We start from the raw sequence: 20769 nt of genomic DNA, 5'->3' as shown, positions 1-20769 counted from the left end.
CTCGTTTATTATACGTCGTTACAGACCTAACGTGCGGACATTTTCAGGTACTTCACTTGGCAGAACGTGCAAGCATGCCAATGTCACGTGCCCAGGAGGTAAGACCACGTATCCTGTCACGTGTTCCTTGGGATGTCCTCAATACTATTCCATAAAAGGAGCGTCCACAATCACGTGTCAGACGTCAGGACAATGGACGTCTTATGCGTCTTCGTACTGTCGAAGGAACAACGATCCGCCATCACAGGTAACCTTTTGTACGAACTCTCGTTTCAAGTCAACTGATAACAGCAATTAATTCGTTGCCAAGCATCTGAAGGTGTGATTATTTGCCTAAACACAGCAGATTACCAAATCAACTGTAAAAAAAAATTGCTAAAAGTAAAAAGCTCTTCATTTTAAGTTTGATATAGCTAGTAATAATAATAATAATCATTATCATCATCATAATCAACAAAAATAATGTTTTTTCAATTTTTGAATTCAATGAAATTAGCCTGTTATGACAACGTGTTGTACTTGAGGTTTAGAAACTTCCGACAATTTAGTTGGTTGTGATCTACTTTTAGGCAGGCGAGATTCCAGTTAGGAAAGCCAGGGCTTCTGTCTAATTGTGACTTTCATCATGCGCGTTCCTCTTTTCCAGATTACCTTGTCTGGCGCAGCCAGTGTTCCAGAAAACCAACCACGTGGCACTAAAATTGGCACGTTCTCCACCGTGGATCCTAACACTAAAGATAAGCACACTTACAGCATCGTAAGCGGAGGGAGCGGAAAATTTGAGCTTCGAGGAGCAGATCTGTTCTCATTGACCACGTTTAATTATGAAACATCTCCAAACAGGTAAGTGTGAACGCAATGGTCGTTGCGCCCACTGCTCAGTTTTACCCTTTGTGGTTATTCGTTCTTCGGCTGAAAATTTCTGTTTGTGTTACGCTGCAGATTTTGCTCGTATTAAGGAGCGCCGTGTAAACGCTTGGCCATTGTGCCTTTTTTCACTGCTGAGTTTTACTCTTTGTGGTCATTCTTGTTTGGACTGACAAATTCTGTTGGTGTTACACTGTAGATTTTCACTCGCAAGAAGGAGCACAGTGTGAACGCTTGGCCATTGTGCCTTCATTCACTGCTCTATAGAACTGAGTTTTACCCTTTGTGGTTATTCCACCCTGGGCTGAAAATTTCAGTTTGTGTTACGCTGTAGGTTTTCACTCGTAATAAGAAGCACAGACAACGGCAGTCCGCCAATGAGGTTGGAAAAAACATTTACAATCTCGGTGACAGATGTGAATGAAAAGCCTACAGCGATCCAGGTAAGCAGAGTGTGGCTCGTAAAATTAATGGCCTGTAAGTAAATTATGAAAATTCCATTGATCGTTCTGGTAGGACAAGAGAGACAAAATAATAACTCAAACAACAAACTTTCGTTACGAGCTGTATTGTTTGGTTCTGTCGTTTCTTTTGTTTTTACCTAATCTGTGCCCCAGTGCCTGCCGAAAGTTAATGTATGAAGTGTAGAGCATTTACGTTAAAAGCTATTGTAAAGATCTGATGTCGCACTCTCCTTGAGCCCCTTAGCTTACGCATTGTTTTTAACTGATAAGGTTGAGCGATAGGGCCTAAACGAGTTCGAACTCTTAGAGAGTGCAACAGAAAGAGTCCAAATGTTTGAGATTTGTTTTAAACCCAGAGCCAGGGAGACGAATTCCCTTTGAATCCAGTAAAGTCGCCTATGGCACGAGCAAAATCGAAGATTGGCGTAATTTCTCATTACCCTTCATCGTTGTTTGTCCAAGGCCTAATACGCGCTCAAGGACCTTGAAACCGCCTCACCTCTCGGTTGTGTTTAAAGCTATCATAAATTCCGAGAGAAAAGATATCTATGTAATTCACGGATAGCGGGTGAGTGGGGTTGATTGGAGACTGGGGCAGAGGATATGATCGGAATCACCAAACCATTATTTTACAAAAAACGAGAAAAAGCTTTAGACTGAGTTACAGAGAGAGGAGCAAAGACAGCCTATGTTAACCAATGCGTTCGTTGAGCCAATTAATTAAATGCTTCTTGGTTCATGCTCATCACTACTTCTCTTGTAGTTGTCAAGTAATACTGTTGATGAAAATAGTGACGTGGACACAGAAGTGGGTGCGCTAAGCACCGCTGACCCAGATAACGGGCAGTCATACAGCTACACGTTGCTAGATGGCGCTGATGGAAGGTTTAAGATTCAAGGAAATCGTGTTAAGGTATAGTGGTATTTCTCAACTCAATCAAACCATACTAAAATAAAACGAGACAGTACTTAAAGGAGGCGAGAAAGAATGGGCAAGTCATAAATTTTTGTAAGCAAGTGATTGGCTCCTGAAAGCTTCATCTCTAAAATAGTGTTTCATTCCAAGCGTCTCAAAAGAACTTTAAGCTTTATCATCGGCCAATGTGTTTTTGTCCGTTGTCACTTTATGTCTCCTTATAAAAAGTTACCCAGGTAGGCGAAGCCTGCTAGTGTTTATTGTGTATTCCATTTTCAATAATCATGAAAATTTCCCCTTTTTATTTAAGGTTGCAAAGTCAAACAGAAATTGCTTGTTAAATGGTGGTTCCCAGTGCTTTCTCAATTTTGAGAGCGTGTCTTCTTACTCTATAAGAGTACGCAGTGTTGACAGCGGTTCTCCCTCGCAATCTATTAACGCCTCATTTAACATCTTGTTAAATGACGTTAACGATCAACCACGTGGTCTGAAATTGTCCAATTACAAGGTGAAAGAAAACGCGCCAATCAACTTCAAGATCGGCAATCTATCCGCTAGCGACGAGGACAAAGGACAAAAGCTAAATTTCTCACTGGTTGACGACGATGCCGGTAGATTTACTTTGGACAGCAAGGGGGTTCTTTACAAGGCAAAGTCAACAGACTATGAGACGAGCAAAGTGCACCACATCGTGGCTAAAGTCACAGATGACGGAAAGCCATCATTATCGGTAGGTAAACAGGCATCCCAACATTATTGTGCACATAGAATTGGCCTCATGTAAAACCGACAGTGCGTCTCTCTAGAAGAAACCAACACTAAAGTATTGATCTCAAATTGTTTGTATTCGCCGAACACGTGATAACTGGCAACTGAGTGCTTCAAGTAGAAATTGAAGAGTTGGAGGTATTAACCAAATAATTCTTACCTTCCATTCCCCCCTTTCGTATCCTCCCCACCCCCATGCACCACTGAAACACACACGCGCCCTGCTTTACAGTGTAGTTAAATGGAATAATATTGTAAAACAATCCTTTCTTGCTATTTCGCAGATGACGAAGTTATTTTCTATCAGCGTGTTGGACGTCAACGAGGCCCCAGTCTCCATCGTCCTCTCCTCTAGTAACGTAAAGGAAAATTCGAAGCCTGGAACTCTTGTTGGAACTTTAATGGCTACAGACACTGACGCTGTGCAAAACCTAACCTTTAAACTAGATGATGACGCAGGAGGCAAGTTTTTCTTGCAATCCAACTCTTCTTGCCAGAGTATTAGTCCCAATGGAACTCGCTGCACAACAGAATTACTTGTCAGCGGCAATATAAACTACGAAGATACCTCAAGCCTGGACATAATCGTTCGCGTGACCGATTACAAAGGTCTTTTTCGCACAGAGATGTTTAACGTGACAGTAATTGATGTGAATGATCCGCCAACAAATGTCACGCTAGATGGAAGTGTATCTGCTTTAATTCCTGAGAACAGCAAAGGTGTTCAAGTGGACAGTCTTATAACAGAAGACGAGGATCAGGGTCAAAACTTCACTTACGTCTTAATTAACAACCCAGGGGGAAATTTTCAAGTAAAAGGGGACAAACTGTTTACTTCTATAGGCGCCAAACTTGATTATGAATCGTCTACGAGTCACCAAATCACAGTGGAATCGACTGATGACGGTAACCCACCTCTTTCTGTGCAGGTGTCATTAGTTATTAATCTCCAAGACGTAAACGAAAAGCCAACCAATATAACCTTGTCCAACCGAAGCGTTCAGGAAAATAAACCAACTGGAACGCTGATTGGTCAGTTGACAGTCAGCGACCCTGACAGACAGCAAAGTCACGTGTGCAGTTTGACCGATTCAGCCAATGGGAAGGTAGCGTTAAGTAAGAACCGACTGACCGTTGGAAGTGCAGGCGTCAATTATGAAGATGCAAGTTCGTTGAGCGTTAAAGTCCTGTGTCGTGATCCCGGTGGCCTTGCTGTGGAGCATACGTTTGTGATTCTTGTTCAAGACGTCAACGAGGCCCCGACAAGTATTTCACTATCAAACGACAAGGTTCAAGAAAACCAGAAAGGAGGTACCGTAGTAGCACGGATCATAGTCACGGATCCAGATAACGAGAAAAACCGGGTTCAATCGTTTACGCTCTCAATCTCTTCCTCCGACCCAAATCTACCATTTCAGATCCAAAATAACAGCCTTGTTACCAAACGCCCACTTGATTATGAGAACAGCGCTCAGTGGCTTGTGAGAGTGACTGCAAAGGATGACGGGATACCTTCGCTCTCTAGAACTCAGGCATTTACGATCCAAGTCATTGACGTAAATGATGCTCCAAATGGAATGGTGGTAAGATATAATTTTCTCGGTACATTTGTTTTTTATCCAAACAAGTTATGAACCTGTGTTGAGCGGCCAACCTCCATTAAGGGGTCACTCGCTGTTACTCCGAGGGTGGCCGCTTAATGGAGCTTAAACTGTATTAGCAAATAGAAAGAAAAATTTTGTATTCATTCTAAGGAGTAATATCCTGTGGCGCAGGGTCTCATTAACAACATTTTTTCGGGCCCCGGATTGATGGAGAAAGGTGGTCTTGGGAAAGAAAGTCACCCTCCCAGCCGAGTCAACTTTGGCGATCGTTATGAGAAAGACCTGACCCCTTTGCCCGCTGACTTGGGCGGTAATTACTAACAGGGATCTTCTCTCTGTGTTGATTTAGCTTTCAAGTTCTGATGTAAATGAAAACAGCGATGAGAACACTTTGGTTGGCTCATTAACCGCAGTAGATCAAGACACTTCACAGAATCATACTTTCCAACTGATAAACAGCGCTTCGGGAAGATTTAAAGTTGATGGAAATGAAATTAAGGTAAAATTTCTCAAGGCTGAAAAATATTATGCTGCATTCCAATATGAGAAGCTTCTCCTTACCTTAAACACAAGACAACCTATATAACTCAGCACGTGCTTTTCTTTTAAAAAGATAAATTTAATTGGTTAACAGTACCCTTAAGTGGTATCGCTGGGTTGAAAGCAATCCCATCTCATGCCATTCTATCCCCTGTCATGACACGTCTTATTCATTTATCCATCCATTCATTCATCTGTCCGTTAGTTCGTCTGTTCGCTGGTTTGTTCGTTTGTCCGTTTCTCAGACGGTTTGAAGTTGATCGCTTGCACGCATCCCCCTCAAGTTCTAAGTGAGCCACCTCCTCGAACCGTCTGACTGTCAAGCTAAGGCACTATGAAGCACAATGAAGTCATCACCAATCTAGTATTCTTACAACAATAAAGTAAAGTGTTGTGTTCAGGAGTGTTAACCACTAAACAAACTAAAACAAGCACACTGGGACAGAGTGTTTCATCGGTTTACCGATACTTCGAAATTGCTTCGAAATTCAGTAGACTGTGCCTCGTTTTTAAACCTCACGCTCTTGGTGAGGAAACACTCTTTCTTTTTTGTGGTATAATCCTTCAAACATTCTGCCTTTTATTACTCAGGTTGCTATTTCCAACAAACAATGTTTGAGTCAAGGAGGTTCGTCATGTCTCCTAAATTACGAGAAGAAAAGGAGCCACATTATCAGAGTTAAGACTACAGACAATGGTAGCCCACAACTGTCCTACGAAGAAAACTTTAGAATTGACGTGCGAGATATCAATGACATGCCACGTGACTTGCAGCTCTCCAATAGCCAAGTAAAGGAGGATGCGAAAATAAATACCTTGATTGGCAGGTGAGTATCACGTGACAGTATTTTAACCTAGTATTTTTATTCAAAGTATTTTGGCTTATGTTTTTGGCAATCAAATATAACATTTTGCTTCTAGTTCATAGATAATGATAACAACCAAGTTTTTGTCTCCCTGTTAGTCGAGTTATTGCGACCTCCGCCCAGCTAGCTCAGTTAGAAGAGCGCGGGCCTCCTCAGCGGATTGTTGCGGGTTTCATCAAGTTATCTAGCAGATCAGGTCACGACCCCACAAGCGAAGCGTCGCTTTAAATACTTGTCGTGTATAAAATTAATAAAGATTATTGATTGATTGATTGATTGGTCATGCTGGCTGTGAATAATACCTTGCCTCAGTTCAGATGATTAGTTATTGGCAATGTTGTCACACGATTGGCATTAACACCTTCATCCCTCCTTATCAGTGCGATTTGTCGGAAGAAGACACCGACCATAGAGACCTTTAGGTTTTGAGACAAGTTTGACTATGAGAACAAATGAATATCAAGTATTGCGCGCGCGTGAATCAGCGTCATTTTCGCGGGAAAACGTCATAACCGTCGTCATTCTACTACGTTTAGCGAAAATGTCGTAGTCGGAAACAAGTTATCAAATGTTACAAGGTTATAATGTTACGATCGGGACAGGGCTTAACCTCCTTCAGTAAATATAACCGTGTTTATTTTTTCTGGTGGAAAAAAGAAAAATGGAGTTTTTGGGGTGTCAAACTTTAAGTCAAATCTCGTCTTCGAATCTAAAGGTCTCTAATGCTGAGAGAGTTGGGGCAATAAACCCTGGTATGGTGATCTATCTTTGCCACTTAGGTTGGGAGAAGACTGCTACAGGCGCGTACTAATTCGTTCCACTCTATTGTGGTTACCATGTCAACAATTAACACGGCAAATAGAATAAAACAGATACGAACAATTAAAGCAACCAACTCCTTTCTAGTTGCCCCGTTTATGGAACTTCAAGTTCCAATTGTAAAGAAACCTGGCCATGCGTGAAGCTACTATTTACAATTAAATCATTTGATATTTTTCGTTCCTTGTGACTAGGTTAACATCACGTGACGAAGACGCTAGCCAATCAGCAACATATTCACTGACCAATGATGACAGTGGGCGCTTCAAGGTTGACTCTCAGGGGAGACTGTACACAGCGAAGAATATCAATCATGAAACCCAGAATAGACATGTCATCAGAGCAACGGTAAAGGATAATGGAAACCCGCCTATGAAAGTGAGTCTTCCAGTAATAGCTATTATCATTTTTGATTGGTGTCAAGGTCATTATGTCATTGCAGATAACTGCCTACGGATAATAATCTGCTCATTCACAATAGAGAAAAAAGTTTTGATGCTGGCAATGCGCTGCACATGGGCAGTTTTTTTTTTTTGGCAACCTTTTTGTTCCCAGGGTCTTTGGGAACAAGGTTGTGTAAAATCATTGAACTCAGTTCGCATATAAAATCATTTCTTAAATTGACTGCTATATTTAATAAAAAGAATGGGGAAATTTCTGAAAAGACATCCTTCAAGAGGAGTGTCGCCTTTCAAAATAGAAGAGCATATACCTGTATACCTCGAGATAGACCATCTTCTTCAAATTTTGAAGTTATTATCGAAGTAAAGGTCTGACTAACATCTTTCATGTAAACAAAAAAATTACTGAAAAGGAGTGAGTGATTTTTTTTGCTAGTCAGATGCAGTCAACCGAGACACTTCGCAGGAATAAAATTTTACGAATATCATGCACTGAATGGCTCATTTATCTGAAAAGGTGTGTACTCCTATGTGGGCTCCTTGCGGGATTCCATCCAAAGCAAGAAATGTTCCTTCGCATGTAATTTTTCACTTAATGGGGACATTTTAGATGGTTACAACTCAAAGAAAATTTGTTTCATTTTCCTCAATTTCGGAGAAAAGTTAGTTTCATACTAAGTAGGTTCACTGTACCTCCGGGTGAACGTAGTCCTGAATAGGACTGTTGTTGACAGTGACTGACGTTTCGACAACCTGTGCGATAGTAACCTTCAGAGTCAGAGTGAGTTTTTTCACTACGTCAGTTGATGGTATTAAACTCTGGTTATTGACCTGATTTGTTGGAGCTTGTTTTTGATTAAATTGTTACTGTGCAAGCCCCACGTTTTTTACATCACTGCCGGTGGGAAATTTAAATTGGGAGCACGAGCGAACTGTCAGTCCATCGCCAATATCCCAGGGGAGAATGCAAAGTGTACAACAGATCTTCTGTTAAATGGTTCTGTAGATTATGAGGTTTCCGCTGAGTACTCTCTGATGGTGCGCGTGACGGATAATAAAGGTACTTTTGCGACGCAGCAGTTAAAGATACGTTCGTAGATCAAAATGATACTCCTGAAAATATAACGCTGCGTGGAAGTAACGCTGTGTCTGTTAATGAAAACGCCAACGGTGCTTTTGTTGGAAAACTAATGACTAGTGAGCAAGATGTCGACCAAACGCATATTTACAAGCTGTTGAACAGTGCTGGGGTTAAATTTATGATCTTAAACAACAAGCTGTCCGTCTCATCTTCGGCTAATTTGGATTATGAAGCTCAAAGTCAGTTCACGGTTAGGATTCAGTCTGAAGACAATGGTAGGCTCCCTCTTAGTTTGGCAAAAGATTTCAAGATCACTATCATCGACGTCAACAAAGCTCCAGTGAACATCACCCTTTCGCCTGTGAACATAGCTGAAAACAGCGCACCTGGAACAGTGATTGGTCAGCTTAATGTCACCGATCCGGATAACTATGGTTCACGTGGCGCATGGCAATCGCACAACTGTTAAGTTATTGGAAATCAGGTCGGGAAATTTACAGTTCAAACCAATTCGCTGGTAGTGGGTAACGCCAATTTAAATTACGAAGAGGCTTCATTATGCTTGTGGAAGTAAGATGCTCCGATAGCGGCTCTCCGTCATTGTCACTGGCGAAGGTTCTATCCGTTACAGTTGATGACGTCAAAGAGGCTCCCACCGGGATATCATTGTCAAGTGACGTCATAGCGGAAAATCAGTCTCCGATGGTCATTGCTACCTTAATCCCTTGTTACTCTTCAGTAAAACACATTAGTATTGAAAATTCCAGGTTCCATGAATCTGACAATAACTCACACTAACTCACGCTCACACTAACTTCATTAGTCTCATACTGGGTTGGGGACAAAAAGTAAGTTCAAATGGTGTGAAGATCTTTCCAATACCTTTGCATCTATGTGAATAAACGAGATTAAAAACGAGATAAAAAAAAGTCTTAACTGAGGGGTCTGGGATTAAATAGAATCACAAAACACTGTTAGCACCTCATTATTTTTCTCAATGATTTGGCATTTACTTCAGAAGAGTCTTACATTTACGGATGAAGTATAAAAATGTAATATGTAGGGTTTACGGTCAGGTTGATAGATATTGATATATCCACAGTTTTGAGTGTGCACGCCCCAATGTTGTCGCAGGAAACAACATCGATCAAGATGAGACAGCACGCTTAAAGGGCGGAATTCCACTGTCATTTAATTCAGTTGACACTCAGTAGGTTCCACTCTTTTAGTTTCCGATTTATAAACAATGTGTTGGATTCCTTGTAACGCTGTTAAACATTTCAGGACATCATAAGTGCATGATTAATACGTAATTTACTCCGTCATTCCTGTGCATCATTCCTAAGTGGTAGTGTTTTTCCGAATACTTTTTTGTTTCAATTTCGCCAATCAAATGACAAACAGACAGACATTTACTTGTACACTCATGGGGAACACCGCTGGTCTTCCATTTTTAATCAATGTCGACGAGAAGTTTGGATTTTGAAGTCCAGTCCTCTTGGAACGTCGCGGTCAGACCAACTGACAGTAGCAGCCCATCACTCAGTTTAATAAATACTTTTCAGATATCCATTGTTGGTTAGTTAAAGGATGCAGTAGTGCTTGACTGCTTTGCGGTTAGCAGATAACTCCTTCGAAGCTTTGACTAAAGCTGTGCCAAGATAAGTCTGCGAAAGCTCTATGGTAACGACAAAATGATTTACAGAAGTCATACAATCTTCTTTTGGAATGTCAAAGCACTGAAACACCGCTGAAAGGTTAATTTATGCAAAGAAGCCACTTGCAAAAAATGCGGGACTCAACATTCTTGAAGAAGGGAAGGTGTTCATGCACAGGGAAAATAAAGGTAAATTGTTTGAGAAGGAGGAACATGAATACAATCCTCAGCTTTCACCTAGTGTTTGAACAAAGTATCTGCGATTAAACGTGGCAATCAAAATTGGTTTGCATTTTTATTACGTTTTATTGACCCTCACTGACAAAATGGGGAAAAGCTAGGGATTTCCACAGTTTGACAATCCCTTACTGTCGCTTTAAGGCTAGGCAGCGGTGTAATAGGCTCGATTACCAGCCGCTGCTCGGGAAATGAGCCCGAATGACTTGTCTTCAGCAAAATAACTTTGGTAACGACTACACAGGCCTTTCCGCATTAGTCCAGTTTCGAATTCTTCGTGGCCGCTGAATTAAAGCGCCAAAGACTCATTCGTACGGAGTTAGCCCCGAAATTCACAAATATCGGCGAGAAGGTGCCTGAATTTGAGTTTAAGACAATAGACGTTGTACACAGGTCTTCTTCTGACTGAATTTGTGATTATATTTACCTTAGGTCGAGGCTAACCCTTTCAGATGTTTGAGCCAAACAGTGCTTTGTATTCGTGGATTTTGCGAGAACTTCATCTCGGTTGACTGCGTACGATCATTATAAAAATCAGCTTTTACTTCCGATCACAAAAAAGTGAACTTTTTTGTCATTATTCACTCACGGCTCTTTCTCAGCGCTTTTTTAAAAGAAAGATACATACAAGACATACTTCATTTGCATTGTGCCTATTTTCCTTGGCTACACTGATCATAATCACTGGATGTTTAAACTTGGTTCGATCCAAAAGTCACTATTTGAAGATGTTTTATCTCGAGGTATATGATATCTGCAAGTAATAACTGAGTTAAAAATTCCGATGGCATCCAGGGTATTCTCCAAAAATCAAAATGCTTGCAACGAAGTGCTCTGGTTTTGTTTTTTGAATAAAAGTTTAACATTTCTGGTATTGTTATCCTTGCGAAAACAAGCGTTCTCCGTGCAAAGACTGGAAATATAACTTTTGGGATAAACTATTTGGTCTGGAAGTATGTTTGTCTCTGTGAGGGAGGGTGGGGAGGGGTAGAAGCAGGGTGCACTCAAGCCAGTCAATTCTCCCGGCGGTTCATGACCACAATCACTGTTGTCTATACCCACTCTTGTTTTGAGTGGTTATTCTTCATCCGCTGTTTATTTCTCAGGGGTGCTTTAACTTATTTTCACATTGCTCGTCTATTTTAGATGGAAAAATCCTTCACGATCGAAGTTTTGGATGTTAACGAGGCTCCAATCAGCATCAACATCACTTCCCAAGGAGGTCAACTGTCTTTCCCCGATGGACATGCTCAGATTCGTGAGAACTCCGTCTTCGGAACGAAGATCGGAACACTGGAGACTTTTGATTACGACGCAGTGCAAACTTTGACTTTCAATCTCGACGATGATGCTGGTGGGAAATTTAAATTAGCATCACGTGCGAACTGTCAGTCCATCACCAACATCCCAGGGGTGAATACAAAGTGTACAACAGATCTTCTGTTAAATGGTTCTCTAGATTATGAGGTTTCCACTGAGTACTCGCTGATGGTGCGAGTGACGGATAACAACGGCACTTTCATGATTCAGCGATTAAAGATCACAGTCGTAGATCAAAATGATGCTCCTGAAAGTGTCACGCTCGGTGGAAGTAACGCTGCGTCTGTTAATGAAAACGCCAACGGTCATTTTGTTGGACTATTGGTGACTAGTGACCAAGACGTTAACCAAACGCATACTTACAAGCTGTTGGACAGTGCTGGCGGTAAATTTGTGATCTTAAACAACAAGCTGTACGTCTCATCTTCGGCTAATTTGGATTATGAAGCTCAAAGTCAGTTCACGGTTAGGATTCAATCTGAAGACAATGGTAGTCCCCCTCTTAGTTTGGTTAAAAATTTCACGGTCACTGTCATCGACGTCAACGAAGCTCCAGTGAACATAACTATTTCGCCGGCGAACATAGCTGAAAACAGCGCACCTGGAACAGTGATCGGTCAGCTTAATGTCACCGATCCGGATAACTATGGTTCACGTGGCGCATGGCAATCTCACAACTGCCAAGTTATTGGAAATCAGGTCGGGAAATTTACAGTTCAAACCAATTCGCTGGTAGTGGGTAACGGCAATTTAGATTACGAGCATGCTGCATTAATACTTGTGCAAGTAAGATGCTCCGATAGCGGCTCTCCGTCATTGTCACTGGCGAAGGTTCTATCCATTACAGTTGATGACGTCAATGAGGCTCCCACTGGAATATCATTGTCAAGTGACGCCATAGCGGAGAATCAGTCTCCAATGTTGATAGGTAGGAATGATAATTTAAGCTAAAAAAGATGTAATGACTGAATGATAATTGCTGTTTTCCATAAGTAAACGTCTTGCCTTCTTTGTGATTCGACTTCTTAACTATCACAGATCTCCACCGCGGTCAAACGTCAAGGGCGTTTGTTTTGTTTGTTGGGATTTCATTCATCAAGAAGTGTAAACATGGGCAAATATGTATAAATTCATTCGTTTTCGTAACTATCTTTTCATAGTTCTCTAGAATTTCAGCTTTTTTTCGTGGAAAACGCTTCGCGCCGCGAGTAAAATCATGCTGGATAATGGATGAAAACACTAACTTCTGTTTTCAAACATTTAGAACTTTTTAATTAAACTTTAAAAAGGTTTAGTAAATTAACAGGTTGTTGGTATTGTCTTTAAAACTATGAATCACAGATCGTTCTAGGACATAACCACGTGACCTATTCCGCTATTTCTATTTCCTGTTGCTGGCCGTTATCATAGAAGGGCATCACAAATGTAAGATATTTAATGTACTTTGTCATTCATATTTTTACAGTAACGTTCTTCTAATTATTTATTTTTATCGCTCATGTTCAGGCTTGTTCTCAACCGCTGACCCGGATAACGCCAACCAAGTGACAAACAGACAGACATTTACTTATACACTCATGGGGAACACCGCTGGTCTACCTTTTATAATCGATGGTGACGCGTTGAATTCGACAAGAAGTTTGGATTTCGAGGCCCAGTCCTCTTGGAACATCACGGTCAGAACAGTGGACAGCGGCGACCCGGCGCTCAGTTTAATAAAGACTTTCCAGATATCCGTTGTTGGTAAGTTAAAGTTTGAATTATGCTTGACTACTTTTGCCTTGAGAATAACTCCTTCGAGGTGTTTGACTAAACCAGTTTCAAAATAAATGCAAACGTGACGGTAACGACAGATTGATTTATAGGAGTTCATATAACCTTCTCCTGGAATATAAGCCTACTGAAATAGTTATCACGATACCCCCCTCTCCCCCGGGAAGGTTGATTTACATAAATTACCCACTTGACTCGACAAGGGACTTGGAAAGGTCACTGACCTTCAGTGAAATTAAGTTAACGAGGATCAACTGAAGGTATTTTCGAGAAGAAACAATAGTCAATGACAAGGGAAATTCAACTGTGAAGCTCTGCCTTTGTTAAAATGGTGATAAGGGCCAGCTTGAGTGGTATTGTTTGAAGGTCTTCGCAGTCTTTTATCGAAATAGAGAGGTACAAAAAAGTGACTAAGGGCTATAGAGGTATAAGGTTGATTAGTGTCTGTTTGAATATATTGTCACACTTTGCTCAGTCGACTGTTAATACAAATACTTATTAATAAAGTTCAACTCTGAATTATTTTTTGTTTTATTCTTCTTCAGATGTCAATGAAAAACCATTTAACATTACTTTGTCAAATACAGTTATAAAGGAAAATTCCCCCCAAGATGCCCTGGTAGGAACTGTGTCCGCACGTGACCCTGACTTCAATCAAACCCTTGTTTACACTCTGATTGACGGAGCAGGAGGAAGATTTAAACTAGATGGAAATAAGCTTAAAGTTGCTTTGTCCAACGATGACTGTCTTAAGATTGGCGGCGACTTCTGTAAGTTGAATTACGAGAGACAAAATACTTACAAAGTAAGTGTGCGAGCTACGGATAATGGGAACCCACCTCAAAGCACTGAAGCGTTTGTGTCAATCACACTGATTGACGTCAACGACCGACCACGTAACCTGAAGTTATCCAGTAACATGGTGAAAGAAAACGCCACAATCGGAACAAAAGTTGGTCAGTTTTCCGCAACAGATGAAGATACATCTCAGACTCTTCAGTTTGCTTTAATCGACAGTGATGGCGGGCGGTTTGCTGTTGATTCGTCGGGATATTTGTTGAAAGCTAACGGAACAGATTACGAGACTGACAAGGTTCACAAAATTGTCGCCCAAGTCAGGGATAGCGGTAATCCGCCTTTAGAGGTTAGTGTATAAATATACTCCATGTTGCCGTGCGTCTGCGCTGTTTAGTTAATAGATCACAGATGACGAAAATGAAAATGTGGTTTGACCAAAAAACAAACCTCGTTCGCAGGGTTCTCTTTCTTCCTTCCTCGAGGCAAGAGAGAGAGTGAAAAACCTGTGAACGATTGTTCAAAAAAGTGGCACACAAGCTGCAGGCGATTGCGTCGCTGATATTCTTACCACATATTGACTGGGGGACATCTTCTGTCTTCTGTTACTAAGAAGACACATTGAAACATGGAATCTATTCGTTTCATACAATGAACGGAAAAAAAGAAAACGACAAACTTGTCTCGTAGCCCTTTACTATTCGAGGATCTTTTACCAGTTTAGGCATTTTCAAGTCACCAACGCTACACACTTCGTGTTGGGTTCTTCTTTTCTTATTTATGCTTCTTGTAAACAGTTCATTCCAACAGTTTTCCAAGGCCGATTACTTGCTCTTAGCAGAACTGATAATCGCATAAGCGCTTTCAAAACTGCGGGTTTCTCATAGCGGTGACACACGATCACAACTTTTTTGAAGATTTCTTCCAGTTTAGGCATTTTAAAGTCGCAATGAACTCTTTTTTATTTCGGCTTTTCCGTTTTTCTTACTTTTAAACAGCTCTTGCTGATGTTGACTTGCTTAATCCAGAACAAACTGGCAAACACTTTCAAAACCGCGCGCCATGTTGGACAAAACTTTAATAGTTCATGGGCACCAACCAATCACAGCGTACCTGCCATTCACTTCATTACCGTTAATTACTAGCTAAGAACGGACCTCTACAAGGACATTGATTGTATTAACATGAAAAAAAAAGATTTTTTTCTCACTTTATCGCAGAAACAATTAAATTTCGCATAATAGGATAGTGCAACATCATTTTAAAGGAAACATTCTTGGTACAATAGAAACATTATCACCACCTTTTTTTACCATACTTGGTTCCTTCTGTAGGTACCGAGGCACAAATTACGTACCGCAAAAGAAACAATTAAACCAATCAATAAAACCTCCGGGAGAACTCTGTTGTTTGGTTCCTTTGTTTCTTTAACTTTGTGATGACGTTAACTCCAGAAAGACCCCCATACTTCCTGTATCTGCATTTTTCGTGCTGTCCACCCCGCCCCCTCTTGAGTTTGAATGACACTTTTGGGGTATCAACGATCACTTATTCTTAGTTGTAGACAATTACTGTCTTAAGACACTAAGAGATTGTTTTTAAATAATGCATTTTGTTGTACTCACAGATCAACAAGACGTTTATGGTTGTTGTGGAAAACATTAACGAGGCTCCAATAAACATTTCACTGACGCCTGAATCCGGACAACAGTCCTTCCCTGACAATATACCCAAGGTGAATGAAAACTCTAAAACAGGCACAACAGTAGGGACATTTCATTCGTTGGATCATGACGAAGTTCAAAGCTTAAAGTTCTTTCTAGATGACGATGCAAGCGGCAAATTTACTGTGGGCTCAAGTGTCACCTGCCACAACAACACTTACATCCCAGGCATTAAAACAAAGTGTACGGCGCCATTAAAGGTCAGCGGTGTTCTTGACTACGAAACTAGTTCTAGTGAAGATATTTTGGTTCGCGTTACTGATGACAGTGGTTTGTTCCGTGTGCAGCCATTTAAGGTTACGATACTAGATGTTAATGACCGACCGAAGAATATCACTTTGGCAGGTGGAGATACAGCATTTATTGACGAGAACCTTAACTATGGCTTTGTTGGTGAGTTGGCGACCATAGATGAAGATATTAATCAGACACACAGCTACAGTTTGATAAACAATGGAGGTTGGAAATTTATTCTCCGCCAAAACAAGATCTTTTCTTCCTTCCATGCGAACCTGGATTACGAAACAAAGTCAGAGTATTCTATCGCGGTGAGAAGCAGAGACAATGGTACACCGAGATTAAGCATCGGTAAAACATTCACTATTCAGGTTAGTGCTTCACTACTAGTACTGATCTAAGAATACTTGCCTGAAAAAATTGCCCCTTGTAAAAAGCAAGAGGAACGCAGATGGTAGTTCTCGTCATCTGTCTGTAAAAGCCACCGGAAAGGAAAGATTAGGATGCGTTCTCCTTTTCGTTCTCCTACACTAAACATAATTATGATTAATCTAGGAGACCTTTGTAGTATCATGATTTCCTCATTCGACATTTTTGCAATTATACGTCATAAACGTAACTGGTGTGGCAAAAGACATTGCAGTCTTTCCGGGCGTTAAGAAAAGGTCACAAAAACGGCATAGCAACCGTCAGGAGTAAATCAACACGTCGTTACTTATAATTTTTAACAGAAGCTATAACAAACGCAGCAAAAAAAATGTCCACTCTCTTTTCAGGTACGTGACGTCAATGAACGACCCACAGACATAATTTTACTGTCTAGCAGTGTCCAGGAAAATAGCCCCAGAGGAAAGCTGGTCAGTAAAATTTCGGTTTCAGACCCTGACAATAATGGTCCTAGAGGAACCTGGCAAAACCATACTTGTAGAATACTTAATATCGCCAACATACCATTTATCCTCAACGGGACATCAAACTCTCTTCTGGTTGCTGGTGATCTGAATTATGAGAAGACAAAAAGCTACAATATTGATCTTCGTTGCCGAGATAACGGAAAGCCCTCTTTATCCGTCGACAAGACAGTGCGAGTCAATGTTACTGACGTCAACGAGAAGCCGTATGACATCACTCTTTCTAATAACGAGGTCGCTGAGAATGCTGGGATTGTGACTGTTGGATTGTTAGATACCGCTGACCCTGATAATGAGCAGACGGTGGTGCAGACGTTCAGTTATACCATTGTCAGTCCAGCCGGGAACATTCCTTTTGTCATTGTCAGCAACGCACTAAATACTTCGAGAAGTTTGGATTACGAGACCAAAACTAGCTGGCTGCTTGAAATCAAATCAACAGATAACAAAGGTAAGCCCATATTAATTTTACAAAAGCATGATTTTATAATAGACTCCACATGTCTTGATCCTGGGCACAGGTTATGTGTAAGGAGCCAGAGGAGATACCTTCGAATGGCCCTTTTGTCGTGAGAGCGCTCCCTTAAAAATTCACGCCTCATACTTGGCCTCTCAAGTCAATTACTCTTTGCGCCTTCGTTCCTTCAGACAATAGGAAATTTAGCCTACCTGTTACCCAGGTAGGCTAAAGGTCCGGTAAATTTTCGGGCCCAAAATCAAACAATGAAATCAAAATGTAGAGAATAAAAGCGCAGGTTCTAGTCAACTAAAACCAGTTCATTTTGTTTTGTGAACTGATGTTTTATCAAGTTATTTGCAAAGCTATTGAAATATCTCTCTTGAATGTAAAAACCAACTTTCCGGGCCCGTTTATTATTGGTATTTTCGCGATATGGGCCCTCGCGACTGAATGAATTAAGATCACCTTCATGCCCTTTAAGTCAGCTCCTCCGTGTGTACTTTATTTATTTTCTATTTATTGTAGGACTTAGCACGACAAAGAACTTCACAGTAATCGTAAGAGACAGAAATGATCTGCCCACGGGCATAGCAGTAAGCCGCCCACTGAACGTGTCTGAAAACAGTGAGTCCGGGCAGTACCTTGGTACAGTGGTAACCGCTGATCAAGATGTTGGGCAGACGCACCAGTATCAGATAGTTGACGTGGTTGGACATGCGCACGGCAACCGCAGGTATTACCTTATTGTCGCCATTGATGTCTTTTCCTGTCGAATTGTGCCGCACATACACCCTGCCCTTTTGTGATTCGCTGCTCACTTAGTTCTGAACTACACTTTGCTCAAGGAAAATGTCTTAGGCTTCATGAGAACAACTAAAACCACCTATCCAGGTCGATATCTAAGACGGAACGTTTACGCCCTAAGCTGTTATGCGAATAAGAAATCGTGGCCACTTTGATTTACCATTATACATTGTTCTCACTATCTGTCTTTTCCTGGGCGAAGTTAATTTTGGAAATTGGAAATCAGCGCAACCTACGGATTAGTTTGTTTTCTGGTAGCAGTTAACTTACTAACCTGTAGGTTGCGCGCGCAATGCATGACTTCAAAGAGTACCTTTAAACTTTGTTCCGCACCACAGTGTGTGTTTGTCGATATTTTTTTCAAAAGAATGATAAAACAATTATTAAATTCGTTCTTTGCTGATAACACTTACCTCAAGCTTGATTCAATCCAGATTTATCTCAAAAACGTCATCCAACGATTGTTTGATTTTGCTTACCAATGATTTGTGTGATTAAAGCACGGAAACACTAGGACAGAGGGAAGTTCAAAACTCAGTGGCGGACTGAAGAGAGGAAAATTAAACAGAAGTTCTTTATCAGTTGGGTTCCTGTTTTGAGAATGCTTAAGCCCTATCTTAAACGTCACGTTACAGTGGCTGCTTTTATATGTCACAACTTTTTGACGGTTTCCTTTTGTAATCGGTTAATGATAAATATTCATCATCATTTATGTTTCTCTTTTTTTTTTCCACGGTAGTACTTCTGGTCTTCTTAACCTTTTTGCTGTTGAATCGCCGTCTGGAAAAGTCACCCTTCAAAAGTCTGGACTGGATTACGAGCAGTATGCAAAATACACAGTGACCTTGAACAGCACAGACAGCGGTTTTCCTCCTTACTCAGTGACAGGCTCGTTTGTGGTCAGCGTGCATAACATTAATGAAAATCCACAAAATATCTCGCTGAATAACAACCAGGTACAATAGCTTTATTGTGTTAGCTCAGTTAGTACGCGCACTTTGATTGGTCGGTTTAGCGGGCCGTATTTCACGTAAACTCAAAAGAACATTTTAAAACTGTTCCGTCCGTACTTTCGGACCATAGGAGGCATCACTTTTTACAAACATTGCTTTTGTTATTCAAATTTGTCACGAGTAAAACAAAAGAATCTTTTGATTCAAGAACCAATGCGCTTCTGGTTGGCATATCATCGTCATTACATCAGCGTGAGTGTCGCTATAATGAGTATTTTAACTGTTAGATGAATGTGTTTGACTACTCAAATCAGACAAATTCACGACTTTGGACGCTCGTGTTAAGGATTTGACGCACGTGGCTCATCAACGCCCGCCCTGCTTTCGTTGAAATCCTCGTGTGAGTTTCTTTTAAGGGAGATAGGGGCTGATTTTTGGACCCTCTGCTTTTCAATATCATTAAGATCCTCTTTGATTCAAGATAAACTCAAAACGTTTTAGCTTATTTCGTAACAAGGTTTCCCTTCATATTTCAGGTTCTCGAAAATAGTCCTGTTGGTACAGTTATCGGTAACTTGTCAGTTGATGACCCTGACAATCTTAATGTGCCATTACAAAAGTTCAACTGTGTTGTGGAAGATGGTGGACCCTTTAAAGTAAGTTTAGTAGTTATTTCGTGGTTAAGGAATTATTGAAACCTTTCTGTGCGAGCTGTGACAAAGAGGTATAGAGAATAGCACCAGATATTAGTATATTATACACACTCAGTGATCTTGGTGTTTCAAGCAATCTCAATGGTTCGCTGTCTCGGATTATGACGTTATATTCACCGCCTAACGCGGAGAATATATAAATTGAAAGAAAATCGCTAACGTGAACCAGTGTTTTGCCAAAGCTCTAGAGTAAGAACTTTTCAAAACAAGGGATGGCGCAGCATTGAGAGCATTCGCCCCCCACCAATGTGACCCGGGTTCAAATCCCAACTTCGACACTATTTGTGGGTTGAGTTTGTTGTTGGTTCTCTCCTTTACTCCGCGAGGTTTCTCTCCGGGTACTCCGGTTTTCCTCTCTCCTAAAAAACCAAAATTTCCAAATATGTACTTCAGAAAATATCCTTCTTCCCCCTCCCCCCACCTACGGAGGGCACTTTAGACCCCCACCCAACCTCTGGAATTTCCATTCCAGGTGGTGTTTGTCAAACCCCGTCTACTCTCTGGAATTTCCGTGATTTTCCATCTTGGTTGGGTCTCCCTTGGAAAGAATGTTTCCTTTAAAATGATGTTGCACTATCCTATTATGCGAAATTTAATTGTTTCTGCGATAAAGTGAGAAAAAAATCTTTTTTTTCTTGTTAATACAATCATTGTCCTTGTAGAGGTCCGTTCTTAGCTAGTAATTAACGGTAAGCCACTGTCGAAGAACCATGGAGGCGATAACTTACACAACTTACACTACACGAATAATGCCAGCTATAAAGAACTAGTTACATTCAAACTAAACACCGAGTGAACTTCAACTATTTTTTTTTTTCAGTTAAAACATTGTAGAAAGTGGAAGTTTATTTATGAGCCG

At 40.9% G+C, this 20769-nt stretch overlaps 1 protein-coding gene across 1 annotated transcript in view; it reads left to right on the top strand.

Annotated features, from left to right (window-relative positions):
• Positions 1-20769, top strand: part of LOC140939033 (cadherin-23-like) — a 55054-nt gene that overhangs the window by 21866 nt on the left and 12419 nt on the right. The window contains exons 9-25 of the mRNA XM_073388589.1: positions 48-247; positions 647-843; positions 1202-1310; positions 2095-2244; positions 2558-2977; positions 3300-4598; positions 4969-5118; positions 5751-5986; positions 7039-7222; positions 11367-12468; positions 13047-13283; positions 13859-14457; positions 15736-16440; positions 16846-17431; positions 17966-18173; positions 18984-19200; positions 19734-19853. Of these exons, the coding sequence (XP_073244690.1) occupies positions 48-247; positions 647-843; positions 1202-1310; positions 2095-2244; positions 2558-2977; positions 3300-4598; positions 4969-5118; positions 5751-5986; positions 7039-7222; positions 11367-12468; positions 13047-13283; positions 13859-14457; positions 15736-16440; positions 16846-17431; positions 17966-18173; positions 18984-19200; positions 19734-19853 (6719 nt within the window). The remainder of the gene's footprint in view (positions 1-47; positions 248-646; positions 844-1201; positions 1311-2094; positions 2245-2557; positions 2978-3299; positions 4599-4968; positions 5119-5750; positions 5987-7038; positions 7223-11366; positions 12469-13046; positions 13284-13858; positions 14458-15735; positions 16441-16845; positions 17432-17965; positions 18174-18983; positions 19201-19733; positions 19854-20769) is intronic.

This window comes from Porites lutea, chromosome 5, assembly GCF_958299795.1.
Source record: "Porites lutea chromosome 5, jaPorLute2.1, whole genome shotgun sequence".
Lineage (NCBI taxonomy): Eukaryota > Metazoa > Cnidaria > Anthozoa > Scleractinia > Poritidae > Porites > Porites lutea.
This window is presented reverse-complemented; position numbering and strand designations above follow the sequence as displayed.